At 47.5% G+C, this 24,082-nt stretch overlaps 1 protein-coding gene across 6 annotated transcripts in view; it reads right to left on the bottom strand.

Annotated features, from left to right (window-relative positions):
- LOC134351457 (serine/threonine-protein kinase 38-like) overlaps positions 1 to 23,571 on the bottom strand; it is a 77,737-nt gene extending 54,166 nt beyond the window's left edge. For 2 of the 6 annotated variants that reach the window (XM_063057618.1, XM_063057619.1), the window contains exons 1-2: positions 22,858 to 23,323; positions 765 to 980 (exon numbers count right to left, since the gene is read on the bottom strand). Coding sequence is in view for 2 of the 6 variants with exons in the window: in XM_063057615.1 (XP_062913685.1) it covers positions 23,509 to 23,544 (36 nt within the window). In the remaining 4 variants the exon portion in view is untranslated. Of the gene's footprint in view, positions 1 to 764; positions 981 to 22,857; positions 23,324 to 23,508 lie in introns of those variants that run through there. The other 4 variants (XM_063057615.1, XM_063057616.1, XM_063057621.1 and 1 more) reach the window with 4 other exon arrangements.
- Positions 23,572 to 24,082: the final 511 nt, after the last annotated feature.

Below are 24,082 nucleotides of genomic sequence, written 5' to 3'. Positions count from 1 at the left end.
CACATTCTTTCTCTCACTCTCCTTTTTCTCCCTCTGTCCCTCTGAATATACCTCTTGCCCATCCTCTGGGTCACCCCCCCCTTGTCTTTCTTCCCGGACCTCCTGTCCCATGATCCTCTCGTATCGCCTTTTGCCTATCACCTGTCCAGCTCTCAGCTCTATCCCTCCCCCTCCTGTCTTCTCCTATCATTTTGCATCTCCCCCTCCCCCTCCAGCTTTCAAATCCCTTACTCACTCTTCCTTCCGTTAGTCCTGACGAAGGGTCTCGGCCTGAAACGTCGACTGCGCCTCTTCCTATAGATGCTGCCTGGCCTGCTGCGTTCACCAGCAACTTTGATGTGTGTTGCTTGAATTTCCAGCATCTGCAGAATTCCTGTTGTTTGGCTGAACAGTCTATTTCTGCTCCTGTGTCTCGTGCTGTTATTATCTTCTTAATGTTGAGAAGTCAAAGTGTGGGGAGCGCCTCCACAACCCTGTATCACTTAGCTGAATTGAGCAGGATCTGAGAACACCCTCCCTTGTACCTCTCTCAGTACATTTCCCCCTCCCCAACCAACCACCATCCACACTGCCCCTCTCCATCCAAATACCCCTACAGATTCCATTTTAGCCCTGCAATGTCCCTGGCCTGGGACCTTAGAACAGTGTCCTCAAACTGAGGAATTAGAAAGAACAATTTGGAAGTGAAAAAGTAGTTTAAAAAAAGAAAATAAGCCCTGCCAATTAACTCGTGTTGCTTGCCAAAGGATCTCTGCAGGACTTACCCAGAATGATCTATAGGTGACTCCGGACCCACACAAAGTGACAGACGCCCAATTTCCCCTCTTCCAATCCCAGATTAAATTCCTGGAAATGCTGCAGTGAACGTTTCACCCTTGTGCTCTCTGCACTGATGCCAGGCTTCTTAACACAGCACAGTGAAAAATCTTCTCACAACTCGGATTGAGGTTACGGTATCAACACTCAACATCTGACAGTGACTGAGAAAATAAGCAAAACAGGAAACAGATGCCCTCCAATTAAAATCTGCAGGTGATGAAAGATGGATATTGGTGCAATAATGTGAGAAGGCAGGGGACAGTTCCTCAATTTAACACTGAAATAATTCACGTTCTGTGGCCACTTTATCTGATATCGCCTGTGCCAAAATAAAGTGACCACTGAGTGTGTGTTCATGATCCCCCTGCAGCTTTAGCCCAGCCACTTCAAGTTTCAATGTGTTGTGTGCTCAGAGATACTCCTCCAGACACCACTGTTGTCACATGTGGTTATGTGAGTTACAGTCACCTTGAACCACTCTGACCTCTCTCATTAACAAGGTATTTTCACCACAGAAATGCCACTAACTGCATTTTTTTTTGCTTCTCACACCATTCTCTGAAAACTCTAGAGTTTTGTGTGTGTGTGTGAAAATCTCAGGAGATCAGCAGTTTCAGAGATAATCAAACCACCCCATCTGGCACCAACAATCATTCCACGGCCAAAGTCACTTAGATCAGATTTCATCCCCATTCCGATGTTTGGTCTGAATAACAACTGAACCTCTTGACCATGTCTGTATGCTTTAGTGCATTGAGTTGCTGCTGTATGCTTGGCTGATTAGATATTTGCATTAAAGAGCAGGAGTACAGGTATCTCTAATAAACTGGCCACTGTGTACACTTTAAAATGGATCAATTGCACTAAGTGAGTCAAAGCCATTGATGTAGTTGAATGTGGTTACTCTTACAAGAAATGTAACCCTCAGTATTCACTAAAAGAAGATGCTGTGGTTAAGGTAATATGGCAACTTAGATTCCTGTTAGTAAAAAGCACAGGTGCTGGAGACTGGAAATAAGGATTGGGAGATGTTGGAAATAACCTTCAGGTCAGTTAGCATCGATGGAGACAGAAACAGGTCAATATTTCAGAGATGACTGACAGTATATCACCAACACAGAGCATAGACCACAAGACCACCAAACCACCAGACCATTAGACCACTGGACAAAACCACTAGACCACTCAACCATTGGACCATACGACATAGAAGTAGAACTAGGCCATTTGGCCCATCGAGTCTGCTCTGACTTTCCATCATGGCTGATTTATCAACTCTCTCAACCCATTCTCCTGCCTTCTCACTATATCCTTTGATGCCCTGACTAATCACTAAAACATAGAATGTCACAGCACAGTACAGACACTTCAGCCCACAATGTTGTGCTGACCTTTTAACCTACTCCAAGATTAGTCTTATCCTTTCCTCCCACATAACCCTCCATTTTTCTATCATCCATGTACCTATCTAAAGAGACTCTTAATTGTCCCTAATGTAACTGCCTGTATACCACCCCTGCCAGGACGTTCCATACACCCACCACTCTTGGTGTAAAAAGCCTGCCTCTGACATCCCATTCATACTTTCCTTCCATCACCTTAAAATTATGCCCTCTCGTATCAGTCATTGTCACCTGGGGGAAAAGTATCTGACTGCCCACTGTATCCGTGCCTCTTACCGTCTTGTACACCTCTATCAAGTCACCTCTCATCCTCCTTCACTCCAAAGAGGAAAGCAATGGCTCGCTCAGCCTATCTTCATAAGACATGCTCTCTAATCCAGGCAGCATCCTGATAAATCTCCTCTGCACCCTCTCTAGAGCTTCCACATCCTTCCTATAAGGAGACGACCAGAAATGAACACAATATTCCACGTGTGGTCTAACTAGAGTTTTATAGAGTTAACCTGAAGCATTAACTAATTTCCTTCTCCACAGGTGCATGATCTGCTGACTATCTCCAGTATCTGCTGACCTGAGCATCGGTCGGACCGTATTTGGAGCACTCTGAGCAGCTTTGGGCCCCTTATCTGCGAAAGGATGTGCTGGCGTTGGAGAGGGTCCAGAGGAGATTCACGAGCATGATCCCAGGAATAAAAGCGTTAACATACGATAAGCGTTCGGTGCCTCAGGCCTGTACTCGCTGGAGTTTAGAAGAATGAGGGAAATCTCATTGAAAACGATCAAATATTGAAAGGCCTCAATGGAGTGGATGTGGAGAGAATATTTCCCATTGTTGAGGAGTCTAGAACCATAGGGCACATCCTCAGAACAGAGGAACATCCATTTAGAATAGAGACGAGGAGGAATTTCTTCAGCCAGAGGATGGTGAATCTGTGGAATTCACTGTCACAGACGGCTGTGGAAGATGTCATCAGGTATATTAAAGTGGATATTGACAAGTTCTAGACCGGACATCACAGGTTATGGGAAGAAGGCAGGAGAATGGGGTTGAGAGGGAAAGTAAATCAGCCGTGATTAGATAACACAGCAAATGTGATGGGCTGAGTGGCCTAATCCTATTCCTATGTCTTATGGCTCAGGCAGCATCCACGGAGGGAAATAAATAGTTGAGGTTTCAGTCCGATGTTGCCTGACTTGTGTTTCGTCAGCATTTTCCGTATGTTGGTCTGATTCGGGTGGTGACTTGTGTGTCACTGCACAGGACTGGAAAAGACTGCAGAAAGTTGTGAACTCAGCCAGCTCCATCAAGAGCACTCGCCCCCCCCCGCCCCCAGCAACGAGGACATCTGTAAAAGGCAATGCCTCGAAAAGGCAGCACCCATCACCCAGGACGTGCCCTCTTCTCATTGCCACCATCAGAGCTGAGCTACAGTGTCTGAGACACACACTCAATGTTTCAGAAACTGCTCCTTCCCCTCCACCATCAGGTTTCTGAATGGGCAATGAACACATGTACACTACCTCACTATTTTTTTCTCTTTCTCTCTTTTTGCACTACTTATCTAATTTGATTTCTCACATATATTTGTTATTGCTATGTACTACTACTGCAAAATGACAAATTTCACAACATGTGCCAGTGATTCTGATGCCTGTGGGAGATTGCTACTTGCAAGTTAGCTGCAAAAGTTTCCCATTTAACACACAGACGACGTTCCTGGCTGTCCAGAAGTTTAAAGATGCACCTTCTCTCTCTATCTTCTGTCTGTCTGTCTCTTTCTCTCTTGCGTCATAAGCGCTGTGAACTGTGAACACACCAGCTTCCCTCTGCTGCAGACTTCCTGCCATACATACCCCACTCCCTCTTGGACAACCCCACAGCTACCCCACTTTGCACAAGCTGAAACCAGTGCAGACAGGAACCCGAAGCCCCCTCACCGAGGTCCTCTGTCCTCAGCCCAGCCGTGGTACAGAATTTGGTTTAGCAGGTGGGGATCTTGGCTGAGCAGTTGAAATGACTTCATCTTTTTTTTTCAGCCAACGTTCTCCCACGATACTTGTTGTCCAGGAAACTCCACCCAACTCAAACACAATTAAACCTACTTAACTGAAATCTCACACCATTCTCAGAACAGTGTTAACATTTAAAATCCTTTCTCTAACACAGAAGTCTCGCCCCACCGTTGAGCACAAAACATGGACGGTGTTGTAGGAAAGCAGCATCCGTCATGTGGAGAGCCATGATCCCCCAAGCGTGTAACGCACAAGGCACACAAAGAAGGAGTGCTTGTTTTGTTTGTTTTTTAATGTTATGTTACTTTGTATTTACTGTGAATGCTCACAAGAAATGAATCTCAGGGTGACATATATGTACTTAGATAATAAATTTATTTTGAACTTTGACCTAGCGCTAAAAACCGAGGTCTCTGCAGGGATACTTTATCTGTATTTAATTTAAAGATACCGCGCAGAGTGGGCCCTAAGTTCCGGCCCTTCAAGCTGCAATGCCCAGCAATCCCCAGTTTAACTCTAGCCTGATCACAGCACAATTCACAACCACCAATTAATCTGCTAACCGTTACGCCTTTGGACTGTGGGAGGAAACTGAAGCTCCCGGAGGAAACAATTGCGGCTCACGGCAAGGACGTACAGACTCCTTACAAATGACGTTGGAACTGAACTGCAAACACAGGCACCCCCAGCTGTAATAGTGTCACACAAACCACTACCGCACCGTGCCACGATATTGCAGGAATACAAACAGCAGCAGTCAAATTGATATTGGATCTGTGGAGCAAGTGGTGAACGTGGCCTAGTCCGTCACTCCTCCCATCCAGTCCACCCTCCCTGTGAGTTACCCAGGGACACAAATTGAGGAGGTGTCAGTGCTGTGGGTGAACCTCCGCCAGCGGGTTTCGGCACATTGGCAGTCGGGCAATTGGGACTGAAGAAACCAAGGGTTGATCTTCCACAACTAGACACAGCTCAGACTAGCACGGCAAGCACTAAGGTTTAATCGCCAAGGTTGCACCCTCTCGATCACATTCCAGTACCTCACTTCCCTCTGTGTAAAGAAGTTACCTCTCAGGTCCCTTCCAAGCACCTCCACTCTTAGGCCATAAGCCATGGGAGCAAATTAGGCTATTCGGTCCCAGGAGTCTGCTCCAGCCATTCCATCATGGCTGATTTATTTTCCCTCTCAAACCCCATTCTCCTTCTTTCTCCCCGCAAACTTTGACACCCTGGCTCATGAAGAATCTGTCAACCTCCACTTTAAATACACCCAATGGTGGCCAACAGCTGTGCGTGGAAATAAATTCCACAAATCCACTACCCTCTGACTGAAGAAATTCCTCTTCATCTCTATTCTAAAGGACGTCCCCCTATGGTCTCATCCACTCTGTCCTGGCCTTTGATAGGTGTCAATGAGACCCCTCCCTCATTCTCGTAAACTCCAGCGAGTAGCTTATCTTCTACCTGTGCCCTCTATTCACTCCTCTGGGGAAAAGACTATGTGCATTCACCAGATCCAGCCTGGCCAACCTCTCCTGATAAATCAGGTCCTCTCGTCCAGGCAGCATCTTCATAAATCTTTCCAGTTTAACCAGGTCTTCTCTCTAACAGGGTGACCAAAACTGTGCACAGTACTGCAAGTGTGGCCTCACCGTGACTCTCATAGAAACATTCCCAATGTTAAAAGGCCTGAACAGATTAGATATGGCAAAGTTATTTCCCATGGTAGGGAGTCCAGGACAAGAGACTGCAGAATTGAAGGACGTCCAATTAGAACAGAGATGCGGAAAAGTTACTTTAGTCAGAGGGTGGTAAATCTGTAGAATTTGTTGCCATGAGTGGCTGTGGAGGTCAAGCCATTGGGTGCATTTAAGGCAGAGATAGATAGGTTCTTGATTAGCCAGGGCATCAAAGGGTATGGGGAGAAGGCAGGGGAATAGGGATGACTGGAAGAATTGGATCAGCCCATGACTGAATGGTGGAGCAGACTCGATGGGCCAAATGGCCTACTTCTGCTTCTATAGGATCAGAAGGGATCTTAGGGTCCGAGTCCACTGGACACTCAAAGCTGCTACGCAGGTTGACTCTGTGGTTAAGAAGGCAAACGGTGCATTGGCTCTCATCAATCGTAGGATTGAGTTCAAGAGCCAAGAGATAATGTTGCAGCTATATAGGACCCTGGTCAGACCCCACTTGGAGTACTGTGCTCAGTTCTGGTTGCCTCACTACAGGAAGGATGTGGAAACCACAGAAAGGGTGTAGAGGAGATTTACACGGATGTTGCCTGGATTGGGGAGCATGCCTTATGAGAATAGGTTGAGTGAACTTGGCCTTTTCTCCTTGGAGCAACGGAAAATGAGAGGTGACCTGATAGAGGTGTATAAGATGTTGAGAGGCATTAATCGTGCGGATAGTCAGAGACTTTTTCCCAGGGCTGAAATGACTAGCACAAGAGGGCACAGTTTTAAGGTGCTTGGAAGTAGGTACAGAGGAGATGTCAGGGCTAAGTTGTTTTATGCAGAGAGTGGTGAGTGCGTGGAATGGGCTGCCGGTGACGGTGGTAGAGGTGGATACGATGGGGTCTTTTAAGAAGCTCCTGGACAGGTACATGGAGCTTAGAAAAATAGAGGGCTATGGGTAACAGGTAATTTCTAAGGTTAGTACATGTTTGGCAGAGCTTTGTGGGCTGAAGGGCCTGTATTGTGCTGGAGGTTTTTCATGTTTCTATATCTTATGGTCTTGTACTCAACACCCCGTCTGATGAAGGCTGGCATATTGAATTGTCTACCCAGAAGTTGCAGTGGGACTTTCCCATAATCGTGTCCCTAGACACTCCCAGTGTCAGAGCCTGCATGGTTAGGCATTAATTGATGGCCGCACCTTTTGGTTGTTTAAAGTTGTTACAGCCGAGGGCGAGGATAATAAGCTCACATTACCTACTAAATGCTCGCAATGGCGTGGTTCTCAGATGGCCTCTGACAACTAAACCCAGCTCCTGGCCTTCACGCGTGGCTTAGCCACCGAACCCGGCAGAACCGTTTCTGCCGCCAGGAGCAGGGGCAAAGGTGGGCTGGTGGCACTTCACAGCCAGTCGCTCTGGGCACATGGGGCTCGTCAGCTGCGGCTGGCAGCTCACCAGGGAGAAGGAAAACTCTGAGCTCAAGCCTCCGCTGCCGGGCAGCCACACCCACTCGTGGGGAAGGCTCCGGGTGAAACCTCGAGAGAAAATCTGGAGCTGGAGTCTTTAACAGTCCTACGTTGAGTTCAAATCCGGCTGACGATCCCTGCGACGCTGCTGGTACCAGACTGCATGGGTCTCCGCAGTTCCTCTGGACACCGGCTGCTTGGGGAGGGGAAGGCGAGCCTGCCGCTTGCTCTCTGTATCATCCTGCCCTGGGTAGGATGCCGACAGTTGGGACCGGCGGCCACAGTGTGGATAAATATTGCATTAATCATCGCAGCAAAACCACAAGCGCGGTTTGCTCACTTTCCTAGTTCCGCCTCTCAGGACGCGGACTTTAGCTGCCTTCCTTTCTCACACCCCTATCAGCTCGTGTTCACCACCACCACCACCCTCTCGCCGCCGACATATTGTAACTCAAACCAGATCACAGGCGTTCAGAGACAAGTGGATCAATTATAGTTACGTCTGTGGCAGTACTATAAAAAAAAACTTTCATGTGGTTTGAAATTTGTTGTTTTACAGCAGTACTACAATGCATACATAAAAACAAATTAAAATAAGAAATATATATTAACATTTTAAATTAAATAAGTAGTTCAAACAGAGAGCAAAAATAGTGCTCATGGGTTCAATGTCCATTCAGAAATCTGATGGCAGAGGGGAAGAAGCTGTTCCTGAAACATTGAGTGTGTGTCTTCAGGCTCCATTACCCCCTCCCTGATGGTAACAGTGAGAAGAGGGCCTGTCCTGGGTGGTGGGGGTCAGTAATGATGGATGTATCTCCATTACCCCCTCCCTGATGGTAGCAATGAGAAGAGAGCCTGTCCTGGGTGGTGGGGGTCAGTAATGATGGATGTATCTCCATTACCCCCTCCCTGATGGTAGCAATGAGAAGAGGGCCTGTCCTGGGTGGTGGGGGTCAGTAATGATGGATGTATCTCCATTACCCCCTCCCTGATGGTAGCAATGAGAAGAGAGCCTGTCCTGGGTGGTGGGGGTCAGTAATGATGGATGTATCTCCATTACCCCCTCCCTGATGGTAGCAATGAGAAGAGAGCCTGTCCTGGGTGGTGGGGGTCAGTAATGATGGATGTATCTCCATTACCCCCTCCCTGATGGTAGCAATGAGAAGAGAGCCTGTCCTGGGTGGTGGGGGTCAGTAATGATGGATGCCGGGAGGCATTGCCTTTTGAAGATGTTCTCACTGCCAGGGAGGCTGGTCCCCATGATGGAGCTGACTGAATTCACAACTCTCAGCAGCTTTTTCCGATCCTGTGCATCCCAACCCAGCAAATCATTCTTTCCAGTTATTTACTCAAATAGTTTTTGGAATTTCCAATCAAATCTGATTCTCCTGCATTCTCAGTTCGTACTTTCTGAACTGCAAACCACAAGAGGTTCTCCAGACACTGGAGATCCAGAGCAACACACACAAAATGCCGGAGGGACTCAGCAGGCCAGGCAGCATCTACGGAAAAAAGCAGTCGACGTTTCGGGCTGAAACCCTTCGGCAGGACTGGAGAAAAAAAGCTGAGGAGTAGATTTGAAAGGTGAGGCGGGGGGAAGGGGGAGAGAAACGCCAGGCGATAGGGGGAAACAGCACCAGAGGGAGGCGATGGGCAGGCAAGGAGACAACACGAGAGGGAAAAGGGGATGGGAAATGGTGAAAAGGGGGAGAGGCATTACTGTTTGAGAAATCTGTGAAGGTGGGGGGGGGCATGGAGGCATTACCAGAAGTTTGAGAAAACGATGTTCATGCCATCAGGTTGGAGGCTACCCAAACGGAATACAAGATGTTGTTCCTCCAACCTAAGTGTGGCCTTATCCTGACAGTGGAGGAGGCCATGGATGGACATATTGGAATGGGAATGGGAAGTGGAATTAAAATGGATAACCACTGGGAGATCCCACTTGTTCTGGTGGACGGAGCGTAGATGCTCGTCGAAGTGGTCTTCCAATCTATGTCTCACCGATACACAAGAGGCCACACCGGGAGCACTGAACACAGTATATGATCACAACAGACTCACAGGTGAAGTGTCGCCTCACCTGGAAGAACTGTTTGGGGCCCTGAAGGGTACTGAGGGAGGAGGTGTAGGGGCAGGTGTAGCACTTGTTCCACTTGCAAGGACAAGTGCCAGGAGGGAGATCAGTGGGGAGGGACGAGTGGGCAAGGGAGTCACGTAGGGATCAGTCCCTGTGGAAAGCAGAAAGTGGGGGAGGTGGGGAAGATGTGTTTGGTGGTGGGATCCAGTTGGAGGTGTCAGAAGTTTTGGAGAATTATGTACTGGACGTGGAGGTTGGTGGGGTGGTAGGTGCGGACAAGAGGAACTTGGCAGGGTGGTGGGAGGATGGGGTGGGAGCCAATGTGCGTAAAATGGAAGAGATGCGGTTGAAGGCAGCTTTGATGGTAGAGGAAGGGAAGCCCCTTTCTTTGAAAAAGGAGGACATCTCCTTCGTTCTGGAATGAAAAGCCTCATCCTGAGAGCAGATGCAGTGGAGATGGAGGAAGTGAGAGAAGGGGATGGTGTTTTTTACAAGTAGCAGGGTGGGACAAGGTATAGTCCAGGTAGCTGTGAGAATCTGTGGGTTTATGATAGACATTGGTGGATAAGCTGTTTCTGGAGATAGAGACAGTGAGATGGAGAAAGGGAAGGGAGGTGTCAGAAATGGACCAGGTGAATGTGAGGGCAGGATGAAACGTCAACTGTGCTTTTTTCCATAGATGCTGCCAGGCCTGCTGAGTTCCTCCAGCATTTTGTGTGAGTTGCTCGGATTTCCAGCATCTGTAGATTTTCTGTTGTTTGTAGTTAAATGCTCCATTTGTATTAACAAGCGATAAATCTGAGGGTGTGCTGGGAACAATTATGGAGGGGGATAAACAGTCAACGTTTTGAGCCGAGACTCTCAATCAGAACTAGAAAGGAAGGGGGCAAAAACCAGAAAAAGAAATTGGAGGGAGGGGGGGACAGGAAGGAGTCCAAGTTGGTAGATGATAGGTGAGACCAGATGAGGGAGAAGGTGGGTTTGAAGGGGAGGGAGGGATGAAGTAAGAAGCTGGGAGCTGATAGATGGAAGAGGTAAAGGGTTGAAGAAGGAGGAATCTGATAGGACAGGAGAGTGGACCAAGGAAGAATGGGTTCAGTTTTGGTGTAGAAAAGTAATCTCTCAGGTCACGTCTGGGTCATATCCTCCCAGACCACCAGTTCTAGAGCAGGTGCTGCACCTTGCCCAAGGGTGACCTGCAGGCTAGCGGAGAGAAAGGAGCACCTCACACCTCCTTTGGTGAGACGTATCTCCGCCCTGCCACCTGAAATGGCTGTTAGAAGTTGTTAACATGCTGTAATGCCTCAAACAATAAAGTGTAACAACTACTGAACGAGTGCAGAGCAGGTAAACAATAAAGAGCAAGATCATAACGAGGTAGATTGTCAGGTCAAGAGTCCATCTTAATGTACTGGGGAAATATTAGTATTCTTATAAGAGTGGGGTAAAAGGTGGTGGGCTTTTGTATCTTCCGTCTGATAGGAGATGGGAGAAGAGAGAATGTCCTGGGTGGCTATTCTGGCTGTTTTACCGCGCAACTATCAAGTACCCACTGGCACTAACCTGTGGCCTGTCACTGCCTGCAGCCTGATGGGAGGGGTCCTGTCTCCACCACTCCCTCAAGCAGCGCAGTCCACGTTCCACTCACAGGCTGGTGAGATGTTTATTTGTGTGCTTAGAGACACAGCATGGTATCATGCCCTTCCAGCCCAACAACTCACTCCACCCAATTACACCGATATCAGCAAATAACCTACTAACCCGTACGTCTTTGGAATATGGGAGGAAACTGGAGCACCTGGAGGAAACCATTGCATACGGTGGTGGAAATGGACCCAAGTTGCCGGTGTTGTAATGGTGTTATGCTAATCACTATGTTACTGTTCTATCGCAAAATTTACCCCTCAGGTCTCCTTTAAACCTCCTCCAACTGGTTTTAGATACTCCTACCCTGTGAAACAGAACTACCTATCTACCTGATCTACACCTTTCAGTGTTATACACTGTACATCTCCATCAACCACCTTCACTCCAGAGAACACTGACCCAAGCCCGGCAGTCCAAGTAACATCCTGTTCGGACGGGAAACAGATTCATCCCCAAGGCCGTAAGACGACTGAACTCCCGTCACCACCCAGGTCTCATCACGCATGAAACGCCAGTACCATTATTAAGTTGACTTTTTTACTTGTGTTGTGAATACACCTTATTATTTGGGAATTTATTTGTGGTATTATTACTTTATGTGCTGTGTGTGAGTTATAGGTACTGTGCTGTGCACCTTCGTCCAAAGGAACATTGTTTTGTTTGGCCATATACATGAATACTATCAAATGACAATAAACTGAACCTGAACTTGATTTTTTTCCACAAACTTTCACATCATAACTTCTCAAACATTGCCTTAAATTTCATCTATTGAGTCAAGGTAAGTCCAGCTGGAATAAATATTAAACTGCTGGGAGTTCACCGCCACTGAAAGAACAGTTTCTTCCCCCCCCCCCCCGCCATCTTTGCAATGTACTGCTGCCACAAAAAAACAAATTTCATGGCATAGGCAGCAATGATAAACCTGATTCTGAATCTGAACATCACTGTGCTCTCCGGTGTAAAAGCAAGTTACTCTGTGAAACTATCTATCAAGGATTATTTTGTGCAAATGGAGACCAAGTCTGTAAACAAGACCTGACAACGGACAGAGTAAATGCAAGCAGGCTTTTTCCACCGAGGTTAGTTGAGACCAGAACTAGAGGTTATTGGGTAAGGATGAAAGGTGAAATATTAAAGGGGAACCTGAGGGGGAACTTCTTCACTCAGAGGGTGGTGAGAGTGTGGAACGAGCTGCCAGCAGTAGTGGTGGATGTGGATTTGATTTCAACACTTAAGAGAAGATTGGATAGGTACATGAATGGGAGGTGTATGGAGGGTTATGGTCCGGTGCAGGTTGATGGGAGTATGCAGTTTAATAGTTTGGCATTGACTAGATGGGCTGAAGGACCTGTTTCTATGTTGTAGTGCTCTATCACTTTATGATGACTTCTTGTGGATGCACGAGATTCCAAAAGGAGGTGGCAATGCCAAGTGCTCACTTTGTCTGACTGGTGAGACTGGAACTGGGGCATAAACTCAACATAGTCACTCATTCATCCTAATAGAACCAGGGGACACGGCCTCAAGGTTCAGGGGAGTAGATTTAGGATGGAGATGAAGAGGAACTGTTTTTCCCAGAGAGTGGTGAATCTGTGGAATTCTCTGCCCAATGAAGCAGTGGAGGCTGCCTCAGTAAATATATTTAAGACAAGGTTGGATAGGTTTGCATAGTGAGGGAATTAAGAGTTATGGGGCAAAGGCAGGTCTGTGGAGATGAGTCCATGGCCAGATCAGCCATGATCTTATTGAATGGCACAGCAGGCTCAACGGGCCAGGTGCCTACTCCTGCTCCTAATTCTTATGTTTTTATGTTCTTACCCAGGCCTGACTTCAGAGGGACTTGAGAAAATTGAGAAGATTCAAGATTGAGATCGATGGACTTTTGGAAAGCAAATGGGATTTCAACAGGAATCAAAACCCAGACACCCAGAACAGGCTGCCTTCTTAAACAACCGAACGTCCTTCTCCAGTAATACAGAATGCTGGACAATACTCCAAGTTTGACTTTACCAACATTTTAAACAACCATAACACAACATAAACAAGGGATTCTTCAGATACTGGAAATCCGGACTAACACACACACCATGCTGGAGAAACACAGCAGGCCGGGCAGCGTCTATGGAGAGGAATAAACAGTTGACGTTTCAGGCTGAAATGAAGGGTCAGTTCTGATGACGGATCTTGGCCTTAAATGTGGACTGTTTATTCAACGTAACACTCCAACACCTGTACTCAGTACCCCAATTTGCAAAGGCCAATGTGCCAGAGGCTCTCCTTATGACCCAACAATTCACTCTCTCACACATCTGGATTAGAATGTGTGTGTTGACTGATGCTGCAGTTCCCCAGGCACCGTCCGTCAGTGAGGTGTCGTCATTGTTGTAGTGTGGAAACACACCACTAATTTGTGTGCAAACAGCAGTGTGATAATGGCAAGATGACCAGTTTTGTCAACAATGGCAAGGAATTAATATAAATATTACCAGTTCACCCAGGTATGTAACCATTCCCTTTTGAACTTTGGAGTTGTGGAGAATGAGGGAAGATTCGACAGACACACACAAAATTATGAGGGTATAGATAGAGTAAATGCAAGCAGGCTTTTTCCACTGAGGTTGAGTTCAGAGGTCATGGGTTAACAATGAAAGATGAAATGTTTCAGGGGAACCTGACGAGAAGCTTCTTCACTCCGAGGGTCATGAGATTGTGGAATGAGCTGCCTGACCAGGTGTTAGATGTTGGTTCAATTTCAACATTTAAGCATTATTTGGATAGGCCCTGTACATTGATGGGAGGGGCATGGCGGGTTATGATCTGGGTGCAAAACGATAGGATTAGGCAGCACAATAGTTCGGCACGGACTAGATGAGCCAAAGGGCTGTATCTGTGCTGCAGTTCTCTAAGGTAGCATCCATCATTAAGGACCCCCATAACCCAGGACATGCCCTCTTCTCATTGCTACCATCAGGCAGGAGGTACAGAAGCCTGAAGGCACACACTCAACGACTCAGGAACAGCTTCTTCCCATCTGCCATCCAATTTCTGAATGGACATTGAACCCATGAACACTACCTCACGACCTTATTTTCTCTTTTTACACTAATTTGACTAATGTATATATACACACATACATATACACTCTACTTATTGTAATTTACAGTTTTTATTATTATGCATTGCAATGTACTGCTGCCACAAAACAACAAATTTCACGACATATGCCAGTGATAGTAAACCTGATTCTGATTCTGACTGGTGCCAAGGGATAGTCCTTGGGATGGCACTTGGCTTGCAAGTCCACTGGAAAAGGTGGAGACCCAACATCAGTGAGTCAAATTCAAAGTAAATTTAATATCAAAGTACATAAATGTCACCATATACTACCTTGATATTCATTAGACTGACAAATAATGTGCAAAAAAACAAAAAATCGTGTAAATAAAAAATAAATAAGATTCAGAACGTGAGTTGTAGAATTAGAATTAGACTTTAGAATTTATTTTGTTTCTTGCATCCATCTCACAACATGAGGGGGTAAAGATCTGCATGATGCATCTCCGTTGCCATGTACAGGCAATAAGGGAGGGAAACGTGGGAGGACATTGCCCCAACACTAAGACTGTAAACAGAATTGTTTTGTATACCTATGTGTACAGTCAGATATGCAATTAGATCAATGTGTATTGACAAATTTGATATCCTGGTGAAAGAAGCTGTCCCGGCGTCTGTTGATCCTGGCCTTAATGCTGTGGTACCATTTGCCAGATGGAAGCAGCTGAAACAGTTTGTGGTTGGGGTGGCTGGAATCTCTGACAATCCTCCAGGCCCTTTCTATGCACCTGCTGCTGTAAATGTCCTGAACAGAGAAGTTCACAGCCACAGATGGGCTGAGCTGTCTGCACCACTCTCTGCGGTGCCCTGTGATTGGGGGTAATACAGTTCCCATACCAGGTGTTGACACAGCCAGTCAGGAAGCTCTCAATTGTGCCCCTGTAGAAAGTCCTTAGGATTTGGGGGCTCATGCCAAACTTCTTCAGCCGTCTGAGGTGAAAGAGGCATTGTTGTGCTCTTTTTTCACCACACAGATATCCAGGTGAGATCCTCAAGAACTTTAAACTACTCTCCCTCTCAACTACAGTCTCATTGATGTCGATAGGGACTAACCTGTCTCCATTTCTCCAGTAATCCACAAACAATTTTTTCAACATTGAGGGAGAGGTTGTCTCCTTGGCACCACTACGCCAGTGCATTGACTTCTCCTCTGTAGGTTGTCTCATCATTGTTGGAATTAAGGCCTATCAATGTCGTGTCATCTGCAAATTTGATCAGCAGATTGGAGCTGTGCATGGCAACACAGTCGTGGGTGTACAGGGAGTAGAGGAGGGGGTTTGGGACACAGTCCTGGGGAGCTCCTGTATCGAGTGTCCCCATCATTACCGCCTGCCAGCAATCTGACAGGAAGTCCAGGATCTAGTTGCACAAGGCAGGATGCAGGCCAAGGTCTCCGAGCTTCTTGTCAAGACTGGTGGGAATTACCGTGTTGAATGCTGAACTGTAGTCCAAGAACAGCATTCTCACATAAGCATCTTTGTTCTTCAGGTGAGTGAGGATGGTGTGTAGTGCTGTGGCTATGGGATCATCTGTTGATTGGTTATGTCGGTAGGCAAACTGTAGGGGATTCAGTAGACTCCTTGAGAGTGAGTCTATAGACTGTGAAATCAGTTCAGTGTTGAGCTGAGTGAAGTTATCCACACTGGTTCAGGATCCTGATGGTTGAAGGGTAATAACTGTTCCTGAACCCCGTTGTGTGGGTCCTGAAGCTCCTGTACTTCCTTTCTGATGGCAGCAGCATGAAGAGAACATGACCTAGATACTGGGTGTTCTTGAGATGCATACTGGTTTCCTGTCCATTGCTCCTTGTAAATCCACAAGTCCTCTGGAGGTGGCCTTTCCTAGAGTTGGAGGGCTGTCTGTGTGGGTTGGAGGGAAGAAAGGGGCTTGTTTTGCTATTGCTGTTGTCTCTTGTGTTCTGAGTTGTTCTGCTGAACATTGTGGCAATGTTGCATTGGTATTGGAACGTGTAGCAACTTACGTTGTGTTGCTTGTTGTAAACGATGCAGTTCACTGTGTGCTTCAGTGTACAAATGATAAACAAATGGATCAATTCATCACAGGTACATCGAAACATACAGTGAAATACATCGTTTGTGTTAACAACCAACACAACCTAAAGATGTGCTGGGGGCAGCCCGCAAGTGTCGCCACCCATTCCAGCGTGAACACAGTCTGTCCACACCACTCAGCAGAATAACAACAGCAAAGTGACCCCTTTCCCCTACCCCACCCACCCAACAACACACCGAAAAGCTGCAGGAAGTTGCAAACTCAGCCAGTTCCATCATGGGTACTAGCCTCCACAGCATCAAGGACATCTTCAGCTAGAGGGAGCATCAGCCCAATGTTCTAAGTTAATTCAGGATTATGTCACCTCCAATCTGATGCATAAACATCCTTATGGTAACTTTTTTTTCTTTTCCCCTCCCCCTTTCCTCTTCATCCCCCTTTCTTCTTCATTTTCCTTTCCTCTGCATCTTCATCTTTAGCTTCTTATCTCTTCCCTTCACCTGCCTATCACCTCCCCCGGTGCACCTTTCTTCCCTTTCTCCCTTGCTGCCTTCTCCTCTCCAGCCCTTGACCTTTCCCACCCACCTGGCTTCATCTTTCACCTTCCAGCTTGTCCTCCTTCCCCACCCCCACCTTTTTATTCTGGCATCTTCTCCCTTCCTTTCCAGTCCTGAAGAAGGGTCTCAGAATGAAACGTTAACCGTTTGTTCCTCTCCACAGATGCTGCCTGACCTGCTGAGTTCCTCCAGCATTTTGAGTGTGTTCCTCTGGATTTCCAGCACCTGCAGAATCTCTTGTGCTTATAATTCAGGAGTATCTTTACACCAGGTCAGCACTATTTTAAAAAGCAAGCAATTCTCCCTGGCGCCTTGGAAACATAGACTTAGCCCTTAATACATGAAAGAAACAAATATCTCATATGATTATCGACAGGCCTGTATAGAGTGGATGCAGCAATAGTGAGAGAGACCAGGACCGGAGCAATAGGTCTCGGGTTAGAGAGACGTCCTTCAGAACAGAAATGAAACATAGAAACATAGAAAACCTACAGCACAATACAGGCCCTTCAGCCCACAAAGCTGTGCTGAACATGTCCCTACCTTAGAAATTACTAGGGTTACCCATAGCCCTCTATTTTTCTAAGCTCCATGTACCTATCCAAAAGTCTTTTGAAAGACCCTATTCTATCCGCTTCCACCACCATTGCCGGCAGCCCATTCCACGCACTCACCACTCTCTGTGTAAAAAATTTACCCCCGACATCTACTCTGTACCTACTCCCAAGCACCCTAAACCTGTGTCCTTTCGTGCTAGTCATTTCAGCCCTGAGAAAAAGCCTGACTATCCACACGATCAATGCCTCTCATCATCTTATACACCTCTATCAGGTCACCTCTCATCCTGCGTCGCTCCAAGGAGAAAAAGCTGAGTTCACTCAACCTGTTTTCATAGGACATGCTCCTCAATCCAGGCATCATCCTTGTAAATCTCCTTTGCACCCTTTCTATGGTTTCCACATCCTTTCTGTAGTGAGGCAACCAGAACTGAGCACGGTACTCCAAGTGGGGTCTGACCAGGGTTCTATATAGCTGCAACATTACCTCTCAGCTCCTAAATTCAATTCCACGCTTGATGAAGGCCAATGCACCGTATGTCTTCTTAACCACAGAGTCAACCTGTGCGGCTGCTTTGAGTGTCCTATGGACTCGGACCCTAAGATCCCTCTGATCCTCCACACTGCCAAGAGTCTTACCATTAATACTAAATTCTGTCATCATATTTGACCTACCAAAATGAACCACTTCACACTTTATCTGGGTTGAACTCCATCTGCCACTTCACAGCCCAGTTTTGCATCCTATCAATGTCCCGCTGTAACCTCTGACAGCCCTCCACACTATCCACAACAGCCCCAACCTTTGTGTCACCAGCAAACTTACTAATCCATCTCTCCACTTCTTTATCCATGTCATTTATAAAAATTACGAAGAGTAAGGGTCCCAGAACAGATCCCTGAGGCACACCACTGGTCACCAACCTCCATGCAGAATATGACCTGTCTACAACCACTCTTTGCCTTCTGTGATCAAGCCAGTTCTGGATCCACGGAGCAATGTCCCCTTGGATCCCATGTCTCCTTACCTTCTCAATAAGTTTTGCACAGGGTACCTTGTCAAATGCCTTGCTGAAATCCATATACACTACATCTACTGCTCTACCTTCATCAATGTGTTTAGTCACATCCTCAAAAAATTCAATCAGGCTCGTAAGGCATGACCTGCCTTTCACAAAGCCATGCTGACTATTCCTAATCATATTATGCTTCTCCAAATGTTCATAAAGATTGCCTCTCAAGATCTTCTCCATCAACTTACTAACCACTAAAGTAAGACTCACTCGTCTATAATTTCCTGGGCTATCTCTACTCCCTTTCTTGAATAAGGGAATAACATCTACAACCCTCCAATCCTCCAGAACCTCTCACATCCCCATTGATGATGCAAAGATCATCGGCAGAGGCTCAGCAATCTCCACCCTTGCCTCCCACAGTATCCTGGGGTACATCTCGTCCAGTCTCGGAGACTTATCCAACTTGATGCTTTCCAAAAGCTCCAGCATATCCTCTTTCTTAATCTCTACATGCTCAAGCTTTTCAGTCCGCTGCAAGTCATCACTACAATCACTAAGATCCTTTTCCATAGTGAATACTGAAGTAAAGTATTCATTAAGTACCTCTGCTATTTCCTCCGGTTCCATACACACTTTTCCACTGTCACACTTGATAGGTCCTATTCTTTCACGTCTTATCCTCTTGCTCTTCACATACTTGTAGAATGCCTTGGGGTTTTCCTTAATCCTGCCCGCCAAGGCCTTCTCATGGCCCCTTCTGGCTCTCCTAATTTCCTTCTTAAGCTCCTTCCTGTTAGCCTTAATATCTTCTAGATCTCTAACATTATCTAACTCTCTGAACCTTTTGTAAGCTTTTCTTTTTTTCTTGACTAAATTTACTACAGCCTTTGTACACCACGGTTCCTGTACCCTACCATAATTTCCCTGTCTCATTGGAACATACCCGTGCAGAACCCCTACACAAATATCCCCTGAACACTTGCCACATTTCTTCTGTACCTTTCCCTGATAACATCTTTCCCCAATTTATGCTTCCAAGTTCCTGCCTGATAGCCTCATAATTCCCCTCACTCCAATTAAACGCTTTTCTACCTTGTCTGTTCCTATCTCTCTCCAATGCTATTGTAAAGGAGATAGAATTATGATCACTATCTCCAAAATGAGGAGGAATTTCTTTAGCTAGAGGGTGGTGAATCTGTGGAATTCATCACCACAGATGTCTGTGGAGGTCAAGTCATTGGGTATATTTAAAGCAGAGGTTGATAGGTTCTTGATTAGTCAGGGTGTCAAAGGTTACAAGGAGAAGGCAGGAGAATGGGGTTGAGAGGGGTGATAAATCTGTCGTGATGGAATGGTAGAGCAGACTTGATTGGCTGAATGGTGTAATACTGCGGCTATGCCTCATTGTCTCATGTGATTCTGGATAGCTTGGTAATTGGATTAACACAAGAGATCTGCAGACAATGGAAATCCAGAGGAACACACACAAATTGCTGGAGGAACTCAGCAGGTCAGGCAGCATCTACGAGGGGGAATAAACAGTCACCATTTCTGGCCGAGACTCTTCATCAGGACTGATGGTAATTGGTGTATTATTGTCACATGTACTGAGATCCAGTGAAAAGCTTTTGATTGAGTGCTTTCCGGACAGCTCACTTTGTAATAAGTACATCATGCTAGCACAGAGTGCAGAATAGAGTGGTGCAGGTGCAGAGAAAGTGCAGTGCAGGCAGACAATAAGGTAGCATTCCTGCTCCCACTCACACCTCCCAGTCTGCACCCAGCTGACAGGATTCACCTGCTGCTCATTCCCGACTCGTCACCGGCAGCCTATTTAACCCGTTTTCATCCACAGACCTTGTTCACTCATCGAACCAGCTGACAACAACCAGTTGCTCTGAGCTTTCCCTCTCCCTGCCTAAAGGTGACCTTGTTGCCTGTAGTGCTTAGTGTCTGTTCTCTCTTGTTCTGTGGCCCCTTGTGGCTTGGTATTTTGTGGTCTATAATTAAAGTTATCGTTCACCGCTGAATTGTCTCCGCTGCTCTGCTTTTGGATCAAGCCTCCTCTACATTTCCTGACATAAGGTGCAAGGACTATGACAAGGTAGATAGTGAGACAAGGAGGTCCTCACAGATCTGAAATACCCTCCTCCCCGCTGACTGCACAGAGGCAGAGACCTCCAGCTATACGGAATGGTGCAGCACATAAACTCTCCACCATGCACAATCCCAAGCCCGGTTGCAAAACGGGGAAGATTGAGCATGGGGCTTGCATCCCCATCCTGTAAAATCCCAGAGCTACAGAAACACCAAAAAAGCTCCAAAGATCTTCGATGGGCTACACTTTGAAAGACTAGCCCAGGACAGTTGGGTACTGACTGTGGATAATCAGCCATGGTCACAGTGAATGGCGGTGCTGGCTTGAAGGGCTGAATGGCCTACTCCTGCACCTATTGTCTATTGACAGAGGACTCCGGCAAGCTGCTGTTGATGGCCTGAGCTCCTGTAGGGGTGATGGACTTAAGGAGAAGAACAGGAGAAAGAAAACAGCACAGAAACAGGCTCGCCAGCTCACCATGTATGTGCCAGCAATGCTGCCAATTTAAACTAATCCCAAATGCCCTACATATAAAAAAAGATTTGCTTCATTTGCCACACGTGCAGTGCATCAAAACACCCAGTGAAATATGTGGTTTGTGCCAACAACCAACAGAGTCCGAGGATTGTGCTGGGGGGAGCCCACAAGGGTCGCCAGCACAGCATGTCCACAACTCACGAACCCTGTCCCGTAGGTCTTTGGAATGTGGGAGGAAAGAGGAGCGCCCAGAAGAAACCCCACAGTCACAGTGTGAACCTACAAACTTAGAGATGGCAGTGGGAATTGAACCCGGATCGACCATGCTGTAAATTGCCACACTACAGTGCCATCCCAATTCATTCCTGGAAGGCTACAGCACAGAAATTGTCAGTGCCAACAATTTAAACTAATGCCATCTGCCCAGATCCTGCCCCTGTCCCTCCAGAAGGGATGGAGTTGAGGCAGGTATGATAGTGGCCTTTGAGATGCACAGATGTTGCCCCTGTCCCACCCATTCTCTCACTGGACATCTTAATGTTTGTAACCACATCGGCCTCCACTACCACCTCTGGCAGTGTGTACCAGGAACCTGCCATTCTCTGTGTAAAACACAAACACACTCGTCCTCTCTCTCTCTCTCACACACACTCATACATATACACACTCTCTCTACATCTCACACACTCTCACTTTCACACACACACACTCTCCCACTCACACGCTCACACTTTCTCCCTCTTACGTGCACATTATCTCTCCCACTCACTCAGCCACACTCTCTCCCACTCACGTGCACACACTCTCACACTCACGCGCGCGCACTCTCTCCCACTCACACGAACACTCACTCCCACTCACGCGCACACACTCTCTCACACTCACGCGCACACACTCTCTCACACTCACGCGCACACACTCTCTCACACTCACACGAACACACTCACTCCCACTCACGCGCGCGCGCACTCTCTCACACTCACGCGCACACTCTCTCACACTCACGCGCACACTCTCTCACACACGCGCACACACTCTCTCACTCACACACTCACTCACACACGCGCGCACACACTCTCTCACACTCACGCGCAGACGTTCTCTCTCACACTCACGCGCACATGTTCTCTCTCACACTCACGCGCACATGTTCTCTCTCACACTCTCCCGCTCACGCGCACTCACTCTCTCCCTCTCACACGAACACACTCACTCCCACACACCCGCTCTCTCTCTCTCCCCCTCTATCACACACACATACACACACAATTAAGTCTCATTTTTCGGGTGAACGGTTGTTATACAACAGAATCTGACCATCATCTGTCACAACAGAAATGTTAACCGCAGACCCGAACTGGCGCTAGTCCAGAGCAGAGACACGGCAGGTACAAAGCCTCCGACAACGAGACGGCATTTATGGTGCCAAGTTCTGAAGAATTAGAACTGGACCCAGACTGGGATTGTTTTACTGGGCGAAGCATTCACGCGAGCAAGCGCTTAACAAAAGAGAGACTTGCAGGCTGGGGGGGGGGCGGCGTGGGCAGAAGCTAATCTGTCTGGAGGGTGTTTTGTGAATCGTTTTACAGGGATATCTCAGGAGAGGGAACATTAAGAACACCGATCACACAGACTCTGCCAAGAGCCAGGAGCTCCCGAGGGTGCAGCAAACGAGTCTCGGTTTGACATCTCAAGAGGGCCGAGCTCGTCGCATCTCCGGGTACCCTATAAATAACACTCGAACACACTGAGGGACAGGCTACATAACTCTGCCCGCACCCCAGCGGTGGGGGCTGCCCAGTTGTGCTGCCCTTCCGCCCGAACAGCCGAGGTGATGTTGGTATTCCCCGGTAGCCCTGGGTGAGGATGCGGCCGTCCTTTCCTCCCCGCCCCACCTCTCCCACACACACCTGTTGTCTCTTCTGCCTGGTCGCTCCTTCCGAGAACTTGCTGGTCGCCTCCCCGTTGCTTAGAACTTCCTTCTCGATGGAACCGACTCACCCCAATAGGGTGCCCATCAGGTAGGGCAAAAGCACCACCAAATCACAACTCACTGCAATCCTCTAACAACCCGACTCAACAATCCCCATAAAAACCAACTCAAACCTTTCTCCTGTCAACCCGACTCAACAATCCCCGTCAAACCAACTCAAACTCCCCGTCAACCCAATTCAACCTCCCCTCCTGTCAAATCAACTCAAACCTTTTTCCTGTCAACCCAACTCAACAATTCCCGTCAAACCAACTCAACCCCCCTCCTGTCAAACCAACTCAAACCCCCTCCTGTCAAACCAACTCAACACCCCCTCAGGTCAAACCAATTTAACACCCCCTCAGGTCAAACCAATTTAACACCCCCTCAGGTCAAACCAACTCGACTAAAGCCCCGTGAACTCAACTCAACTCACACCCCAATCGACCCGACCCGACCCGACCCAACCCAACCGAACACAGCTCTGACAACTCAGCGAGCTGTCCCGCCCTGGATCAGCCCTGCCTGGCCAGCCGCCGTTGCCCAGCGGGGTGCTCTCCGATCTCGGCCGCAGTGGAAGCTGCAATACCTGGGCTATTCCCTGCTGCTGTCTCCCGGCCCGCATCAGTCCCACTTTGATTCACGCTTCTTCCGGGTCAGCCCTCTGCTCCGAGTCCCGATAACAACAAGACTATCGCAAGCAGTCCGACCAATCGGCGCCGAGGCCACCCGACTTGGCAACAAATCAGCTAATCGGAACGGGAGAGGGCGGTGCTTATCCTCAGTCGCTCGGACGCCGACACATCCTGACCAATGAGGAGAGGGAGAGATGACTTGGAGGCGGGACTTACGGGTTCAGACTGTAGGTGATATCTATTTGTCTATAAACGCGAGAAAGTCTGCAAATGCTGGAAACCCAGAACACACACTACATGCTGAAGGAACTCAGCAGGTCAAGCAGCATCTATGAAAATAAATAAACATTTGACATACCGTGCCAAGACCCAATCTTTCTGTCTCTCTCCTCTCTCCCTCTCTCACACACTCTTACTCTCTCCCTCATTCACCTCACCCTCTCCCTCCCCTACTCTTCCTTCTCTCTCCCCTGCATTCACTCTTTCCCTATTCTCCCGTCTCTCCACATTCCTGACTCTCCCTCACTC

The sequence above is a fragment of the Mobula hypostoma genome, chromosome 9 (genome assembly GCF_963921235.1).
Source record: "Mobula hypostoma chromosome 9, sMobHyp1.1, whole genome shotgun sequence".
NCBI lineage: Eukaryota > Metazoa > Chordata > Chondrichthyes > Myliobatiformes > Myliobatidae > Mobula > Mobula hypostoma.
Note: the sequence above shows the minus strand (reverse complement) of the source record. Positions and strands in the feature narration are given on the sequence as shown.